The sequence below is a fragment of the Lactuca saligna genome, chromosome 4 (genome assembly GCF_052625555.1).
Source record: "Lactuca saligna cultivar CGN05327 chromosome 4, ASM5262555v1, whole genome shotgun sequence".
Taxonomy (NCBI): Eukaryota; Viridiplantae; Streptophyta; class Magnoliopsida; order Asterales; family Asteraceae; genus Lactuca; species Lactuca saligna.
Genome location: NC_136420.1, coordinates 128,461,288 through 128,470,124, shown reverse-complemented (window position 1 = coordinate 128,470,124; position 8,837 = coordinate 128,461,288). Strand labels below are relative to the sequence as shown.

The window sequence follows — 8,837 nt, the reverse complement described above, 5'->3', positions numbered from 1 at the left end:
TTCTCGACATTTGAACTTTCGCCTCTTTGACGCACAATGTCGTGTGCCGCGGACAACAACGTGTGCATAATCAACTCATCATTATCGGATGAAGAAGAATAAATGACACCCAAAAAATTATTCATATTGTTATTGTTGAGTGTATTTATTGTAAGATATTTGATGTGTATTGTGTTTGCGGATGTGATATTTTAATTTTAAATTTTTTTTAGTAAATGTAAACGGTCAAAAAGGAATTAATGGGTATAAACGGTCAAAAATCGAATAATCAATCACATTGCCCATAAGCGTCCTTGATTAGCATCAATCCACATCGCATTTACTCTAGTTGTGGGCAGTGTTCACGCATGAACATCCCTGCCAGCTCAGCCTTCACGCGTCACAAAGTCAGCTATATCCGATGGCCTAACGGGTTCAACAACGGTTGTAAATTTTTAGAAACTTAAATAATTGCAAGTTAAACATTAGGAAAATACCCAAAAATTATTTTATGTACGCGTAGAATGCTCCTTTGAATCTATAGAGAAAAAAAACAGTTATATTTGTTTCCTGAGGCGATATGAGATGAATATTTTATACTTGGTTTTTCACACATTTCACACATAAGATGCGAGTTGGAAAAAGCATAAAGTAAAAAACCCTTGACATAGAAGGAAGACAACAATTTCCACAAGCACCACTTTAGTTTGCTACCCAAAACAAGGAAATATAATGAATAAAACCATATTTACTCGAGAATTTAAAACTTGAAATTACGATTAGCGGACATTCGATTGGCATCGTTTGAAATTACTTTAAACGACTCGACTCAATGTAAATCATCATCATAAGTAATATTTGCAAATTGACTTAACATAATTACCTAGAATGAGCCAAATTGGGTTACATGTTTTAAATGTGAAAGTTTGTTTACATAATTACTCCGTGAACGATTGATGGAATCTCAAAAAGTTCACATTACAATAACTTAACCAAGTGTATTTACATAATTATATCCATGATTGAGGGAATCGTGGAAAAGTTCACGTTACAATAACTTAGCTAAGTGTATTTACTTATTTATATCCATAGTTGATGGAATCTCAAAAAATTCACATTATAATAACTTAACTAGATTTTAAAATACATCAATTAATATTACCGTACATTTTTTTTCTTCCTCGTAACAATTAATAAATAATATCAATAGATACATTTTCACCAAGTCAAGATTGTACACAATAGTAGTATTATACTATTGACATCTAAGAACATTGTGCCAATGAAGTCGGTAATTTTTGGATTATATATTTAATAATCATTAAATTTTCATTGCGAGTGCCAACTTAAAAAGCTTTGTCAAACAAGGACAAAGAAGTGATGATTTATTTATTTATTTAAATATTAAACATGAGATAATTTGATACTGAGCATATCTGATTTGGGTCTTTCTCTCCAAAATTAAATAATTAAATAAAAACAAAAACATGTTAGTTCATACTTCATAGTTATAAGATTAAATTCCATGGTCAAGAAGAGAACACAACTTTCCTTCCCTCCCCTTTTTCTGGTGCCACATTTCTCAACTCATTATGTGAGTCTTTGATTTTTACTCTCGAAAAATTCCTACTATGTTTAACGAATTAATGTCTTTTTTGATTGAATGCAAAGATTGGGAAGATTGAACTCAAAAACCTTTTATTTTTTTTTTATTCAAATCATAAATATCGTCTGGACGGGATATTTTTGGGGATTTTAGGTGATTTTCCAATGTCGATGAGTTCAAGTCTCTATCAGGAAATCACATTACGATTCTTCCGGGCCACTCATTTTCAATTTTTTGAAAAAGTTCATGTTTTTTTTGGATAATTTGTCGATTTAGCAGTACTTTTAGGAACAGAGGATCAGTAATTCAGTATTCATCGATCATCGATCATCGATCGTCTTCGCTTTAATGAGACTTTCTTCATCGATGATCTTTCTTGGGTTTTGAATTTACAGAGTTTCATCATCTGGGATTTCTCTTGATTTCTTCAATGGTGGCCTCCGCCGTCGCTTCCCCACTCTGTACATGGTTAGTGGCAGCTTACATCTCTGTTTCCGGCGAGAAAACCAACCACCGTCCCAACGCTTCTCCGGCGCTGTTTTCTTCCTCAAAAAGACTCAGTCGGTCAGCCAGAAGAAAGCTGCCGGCGGTGACGGATTGCAAGAATTTCTCCGGTGGTGGTGGTGGATTGATGTCGTCGCTATGCGGGTCTAGTATTACGAACCTGATGACTTCATTGGAGCCCTGTGAGGAGTATTATAAATCTAAACCGCTGTCTTCTTCTTTCTCTATATTGGGTTCTGAAAATTCCTTCTTCATTTTTGGTTTGAAGAATTCTCCTCCCTCCTCCATGAATCGCACCCAAAAACGAATTGACCGAACTTCCCAAACCGGTAATTTAATTCCCTTGATTTAGTTAAGCTTCTTACTGAATTGGGTTATCAAAAAGTTAAAATCTTTGATAGAATCCACAAGATTCCATGCGAATATCTTCTAGTTCATCAATGGATTCTTCTTTTTCGTAGGTAAACGTAAAACCATGGCGATTGCTATACAACCTTCAAAAGAAGCAACAACAAAGAAGAAACCCATCACCAAGAACAGAAGAGTTGTCGTCACCGGACTTGGTGTGGTATCTCCGGTGGGTGATGTTGCCGATGTCTTCTATGAAAACTTACTCGAGGGTGTTAGTGGCATAAGTGAGATCGAAGCTTTCAATTGCGATCAGTTTCCCACTGTAAGTATATATATATTTTAAGTTTATAATTTATTAACCATTTTTTATTGCAATCGAGTAGCATTTATTAGTTGATTTCGACTTGATTACAGAAAATTGCGGGAGAAATTAAGTCATTTTCAGCTGACGGATGGGTTGCACCAAAACTTTCAAAACGGGCAGATAAGTTTATGCTTTACTTGCTGACAGCTGGCAAGAAGGCATTGGAAGATGGTGGTGTTACTAAAGATGTCATGAAAGATTTAGATGTCACAAAATGTGGTGTAATCATTGGTTCAGCTCTTGGAGGCATGAAGGTGACAGTTTCTTTGTTGGACCCAATAAACTGTCTGAATGACTTGTCTTAATCGACTACTATTTACACAGATATTTCAAGATGGAATTGAAGCATTGATGGTTTCATACAGGAAGATGAATCCGTTTTGTGTACCATTTGCAACAACTAACATGGGATCCGCAATTCTTGCAATGGATTTGGTAATCATTAAAAAAAAAAAAAACGTGTCATGCTCATGAAAGAATATGAAGTTGTGGACTTATGTTTGGTTGAATTGTAGGGGTGGATGGGACCAAATTATTCGATTTCTACAGCTTGTGCTACGAGTAACTTTTGTATACTAAATGCAGCTAATCATATTACCAGAGGTGAAAGTGTAAGCATCAAAAAAAAAAAAAAAAAAAAAAAACTTCCACTTGTTTCATTATAAACCATGGACTTAGTAGTTGAAAACTTGTAGGATATGATGTTATGTGGTGGTTCAGATTCAGCGATAATTCCTATAGGTATTATACAATATACATGTCTATTTTTTTTATTTTTTTTTGTTACAATTGGAGCTATTGATCCATTTTGTATGGATTATATCTTGCAATGATTCGATAATTATATAGGGCTTGGAGGGTTTGTTGCTTGCAATTCTCTTTCACAAAGGAATAGTGATCCAAAAAGAGCGTCACGACCTTGGGACGTGGTATGAATTATGATTAATTATATTAACATGAAACCTAATTTCGACTTTTTAAAGCAACGACATTTTTGTTAATCAGAGTCGTGATGGATTTGTAATGGGAGAAGGTGCTGGTGTTCTTCTTCTAGAAGAGCTAGAACATGCTAAGGTAAGATATTATCTTGATTCTAGTTTCTTGATAAAATGATTTGGCAACTCAAATGAAAATGCATGTTGGCAGGCGAGAGGTGCAAAGATTTATGCGGAATTCTTGGGCGGAAGCTTCACTAGTGATGCTTACCACATGACTGAATCTCGTCCTGATGGTAAGTGTCAGTGTCTCACATATGTTAGACACAGTGTTTCTGTCTCTGTCTTTGTCTCTGTCACTGTCACTGTCACTATCACTATCACTGTCTGTATATATGTTGGAGTCTACGCACTCTCCTTAAGGTCTCTTTAGGGAAAAAAAATTTAGGCGTTCACATATCTAACAAACATATGGTATCATTAGATGGTGTTTTAGTGTCCCACATTGATAGACATTCTACATATGTGGGAATATACCCTGTTCTCATCAAGTGCACTTTTGTTGGAAAATCTAGGACTTCATATCTAACTAATAGTAAGTTTATGAGTTCGTTGATCTTTTGTTTTTCTTGAACTAACCGATAATTTACTTGTTTTGTTTACGGGAAATTAGGGACAGGAATAGCTTTGTGCATAGAAAAGGCGTTGACTCAATCTGGGGTTGCTAGAGAAGATGTAAATTACATAAATGCCCATGCTACATCTACACCATCTGGTGATCTACACGAATATGAAGCTATCATGCGTTCTTTTGGGGACAATTCTGAGGTAAGGTTGATTTAAATTAGATACCTTACTTGAATAAGTTCTAATCCGCCTTTTTGAATTTTGTAGTTGAAAATAAACTCCACGAAATCGATAATTGGTCACTTGCTTGGGGCTGCTGGAGCTGTTGAAGCAATTGCTACTGTTAAGGTAATGGAATTATAGCTATAAGTAAAGTAACTTTGGAATGCTAAAAAAACAAATAAAACTAATATAAACTGTTATGTAGGCAATTCAAACAGGATGGCTACATCCGAACATGAATTTGGAGAACCCAGATGTGGGTGTGGTATGTAGTCACCTTCTTTTTTCAGTCATTGAAATGATGTTTAAGACATGTATTTTGCAATTTAATGCAATGAAATTGTTGTGAAATTAGGATAAAAATGTTTTGGTTGGTGCAAAGAAGGAACAATGCAATATAAAGGTGGCACTATCAAACTCATTCGGCTTTGGAGGACATAATTCATCCATCGTATTCGCCCCTTACAAGGATCAGTAACTGAACATCGACCCGTTAATTGAGTAATTAATATACACCTCTTGTTGCATGTGATACAAGCTAATATAAGATTAAATTAGAGACTCCATTCCATGGCAAGTTTGGTTGCCAAATGGCCGAAATTGTATTTAGTTGAAAATTTTCAGATGTCTTCATTCATGGAATTTAGTATTCTTTCCAAGATAGGAAGGAATCTAATTCCTTTCATGTTGGGGTTTATTGGGACAAACATACATTATACGCAATGGAAATAACAGAATGTACCCTTCGGGATTATTGCACCGATTAAGTCATAGAATATACCCTTACAATGTGTTTGAGTGTGGTTGCAATCTAGCCATTCTAGTTGTGCGACTCTTTATGTTCAACTGGCGTTGAGAGGAAAAATCATTTTATTTTGTCGTAGTCACATATTTTAATGTTCTCTCACTTGTGCAATACATAATAATCAAACCGACATTACGAGTGAGCAAAGAGTATCATCTAGCGATAAATCATTGCTCCTCAATTCGAATGAATGTAGCCAACTATGACATTTTCAACATTGAACACATTATATCTATACTAAATAGCAAAGTCAGTGGACTTTGAACTTTAGTAATTTTGGTCCCTGACTTTTGTGGTTTGACAACTTAAGTCCTTCCAAGTTTCTATTTGGTCCTTGATTTTTGTGGTTTGGCAACTTATGTCCTCTTAAGTTTCTATTGCTACCAAAAGAGTTCCTTTTACTTTTTATTGCTTGGTTTTGGCCCTTGACTTCTATTATTTGGAAACTAAAGTACTTCCAAGTTTCTATTTGGCCCCTAACTTTTTTTGGTTTGGTGACTTATGTCTTTTTAAGTTTCTATTTCTACTGAAAGAGTTCCTTTTTACTTTCTATTACTTCTTAAGTGTATTCTATCAGCTCTTGCTTCATCCACTTCCTTTCATCATGACACCTTTTACCGCCTTTAAACCTCATGCTTCGATCTTTGCAACCACGAATAATATAACAATTCATTTGTTTACTTTTTAATTTTGACTGTTTACTTCCAAACCACACATACATCTTCATCTTCACTTGTAAAAATGAAGAATCACTTTAAATTAAAGATCTACATACCCCACCCCCTCATCCCCCGCCCGATGTCTCATCTAGTTCCAAATGCAGTTTGTAAAGTTGTAGCATTCGAGATGTAAAGTTATAAATGCCGCTCCCCCACCCCCCGCACGATGTCTCATCTAGTCAAAATGGAAGTCGACAACTTGTTCAGGAACTAAAAACTTCGGTCAAGATTAGAAGGAAATTTGTGGGTAGTATCCATGATCTTTGGTAATTAATAATATAGTTCCTACCCTTCTTGGACATAATATCACTATTTCTTAGGAGTTAAACTGATATGTTGATGATGTAGAAGATTTGAGGAACGGGTTCCGATGGGTTTCGATCCTCATTAGATCAAACAACAAGGCAGCAAAAACGATAAACGTATCTAATCTAACACTCAAAACTTATGGATCTAAACTCAACTAAATCTATGGAACTTGTTTAGAAATTAACAGAACAAAAAACATGATGGGTTTCACAGGTTACAAAAATCTTATTTTGGTGTAAAAACTTAAAACCTAAGTTTACATGCAACATAAAGGATCTATGTTCTCACTATGATTTGCAACAAAATTTTGAATATCAAGAATGCTAAAAGTATGTTGCTATTTTTTAAATTAAGAAAGGGCTTATAGAAATTACATACCATATTTTTATTATAGCAAATAAACAAGTATTCCTTATTGAATGGTCTTTAGAAAGAAAGCACCTGAAGTCTTGTGCTTCTAATGGCTCACACACAAACCCTTGCAATTGAAAGCTTTAGAGGAGAGAGGATGAGAAGGAATAATTTCAAATCTAAGGCTCTTAGATAAGTGATTTCGAAATTCTAAACCCTTAGGGGTTTATATAGGTGTTAGGGATGTTGAATGTATGACAACTTCATTTTTTATAACCTTAACCCTATTGCTTCCTCCCTGAGACATTCTAAGCTTCTTTAAAGCCCAAGTTAAGAAAAGCTTTAGAATCATCCTCTAAAAACCGCCCCCTCTTGGGAGGTTCTAGAATCGGTCAATGTTCAACTTTTGAATATTGTCACCTTTAGTCCTTCTACTTTTAATTAATCCAATTCATCCCAAAATTAATTCCAATTAATTTCTGATTAACTCTTACTTAAACAATACTATTTCTATTTAATATATTATTTTCATAGTATATTAATAAATCATTTTTTATTTCTAATTATTTATTAATCATATAATAAATTAATAAATCGTTTTCTCTCTCCAAAAAGCATTTCAGTCAATTACTATGTTTGAGAGCAACCCAAAAGGATTTTGATAATAATTCAATATTATACTAATTTTGTTATTGGCTTAGACACATAATTCAACAGTCTCCCATTTAGATAAGTCTAAAACTAAATTATAGCAAGAACTTCTAAATTACACAACAAAGTGCAGGACCAGCCCTAAGGGTGTGCAAGATGTGCGACTGCACAGGGTACCGATGTTAGGGTGCAAAGTTCTCCTTGGATGTGGCTTACCCTTTTGTGATGTGTAATGGTTTTAGCATTTCCTATAAATAGTAAGTGAGTGGCTCATATTTTATGAAAAACCCATTTTGGAGAGATTAGTTTTAATGAGAAAAATAACAATATCCACTTATACTCTTACTATTCTAATGGAGCTTAAAATGATTTTATTTACTCTTGTTGTTCTTTATGATTGATTGATTCACTTGATCTTTACTATTCCGTACATGTCATCATAATCTGGGTCATTACAATTGGTATCAATGCGGGTGTTCTTGAAGTTCTCAAGAATTTGATTCATGATGACATGATTTTGTGAATCTTAAATGGGTGTAAGTTCTTCATATTTGAGAGAATTTTTATTCTAAAAATTGAATTTATTCATTGATTTGATTTAAAATTTGATTTTCCCTCCCTAGAATACTTGTTGATTTCACTTTCTCTCTCTAGAACTTGGTTCATGTTCACTTTTTCTCTCTAGAGATTTCATTCATAATCACTTTCTTTTTCTAGAAATATCAAAGTTCCTTTGATCATGGTGTATTGGACTTATGATTTTTGGATCGTGATTATTAAAGTTGTCAAATACAAAGTCAATGAGAAACAACTTTGTGGGTTATGGTTAAAAGGCGGGTTGATTACATGGGAAACTTTGATTTCTTATGGAGGCTTGAAAGATAATCATGGAAAATTGATATTTCAACCTCTTGGTAAGATTGGTAGTTTGATTGATATTACCATGGATATGTTATGTTATTATGGTAATAAAAAGGAAGGGAAAAAAAAGAATTATTCAAAAAGGAATATGTTTCTCTTATTGAAGACCCGAATGATCTTCATGCTCTTGAGTTTGTTAAAGATGTTATTGAATAAGTTCATCGTGTTCATGATGTTCTTGATGTTCAAGAAAAGGGAATTCAATTTGATTACCATGAAGATGTGAAAGTTTTTCGTTCAATTGGAGTTCAAATCGATTAATGCTTGAATTCTTCTGATTCGTTTGAAGGAATGGTGCCATATAGAAAGCATCAATATCAGAGGTTCACATGCATCAAACTCCAAAAGATTTGATTCAAAATTGCAAAGTTGAAGTTATCAAGAATGATGTTATTGAATTCAAAACTTCAATATCCAAAAAGATGAAAAAGAAAAAGAAGATCAAAATCAAGAACAACTGGGTTTCTAAACAAAAAGTTGAAGTTATCACAAT

At 33.9% G+C, this 8,837-nt stretch overlaps 1 protein-coding gene across 2 annotated transcripts; it reads left to right on the top strand.

Moving 5' to 3' along the window:
- The first annotated feature begins 1,448 nt into the window (after positions 1-1,448).
- On the top strand, positions 1,449-5,342 carry LOC145042793 (3-oxoacyl-[acyl-carrier-protein] synthase II, chloroplastic-like). Of its 2 annotated transcripts, XM_078991274.1 has the most exons (14): positions 1,449-1,573; positions 1,981-2,418; positions 2,551-2,762; positions 2,855-3,058; positions 3,129-3,239; positions 3,320-3,415; positions 3,500-3,545; positions 3,654-3,733; positions 3,810-3,878; positions 3,951-4,035; positions 4,413-4,567; positions 4,634-4,714; positions 4,794-4,853; positions 4,944-5,342. In XM_078991274.1, the coding sequence occupies exons 2-14, from the start codon at positions 2,016-2,018 to the stop codon at positions 5,064-5,066; spliced, it is 1,725 nt and encodes a 574-aa protein (XP_078847400.1). In that variant the 5' UTR covers positions 1,449-1,573; positions 1,981-2,015; the 3' UTR covers positions 5,067-5,342. The 2 variants fall into 2 exon arrangements, with proteins under 2 accessions (XP_078847400.1, XP_078847399.1); XM_078991273.1 differs by lacking the exon at positions 1,449-1,573 and having other exon boundaries at positions 1,598-2,418.
- Positions 5,343-8,837: the final 3,495 nt, after the last annotated feature.

Coding starts and splice junctions, on each gene's coding strand:
- LOC145042793 (XM_078991274.1), top strand. CDS start 2,016: ATGGTGGCCTCCGCCGTCGCTTCCCCACTCTGTACATGGTTAGTGGCA. Junction 3,240..3,319: donor CAATTCTTGCAATGGATTTG/GTAATCATTAAA, acceptor GTTGAATTGTAG/GGGTGGATGGGACCAAATTA. Junction 4,854..4,943: donor AGAACCCAGATGTGGGTGTG/GTATGTAGTCAC, acceptor TTGTGAAATTAG/GATAAAAATGTTTTGGTTGG.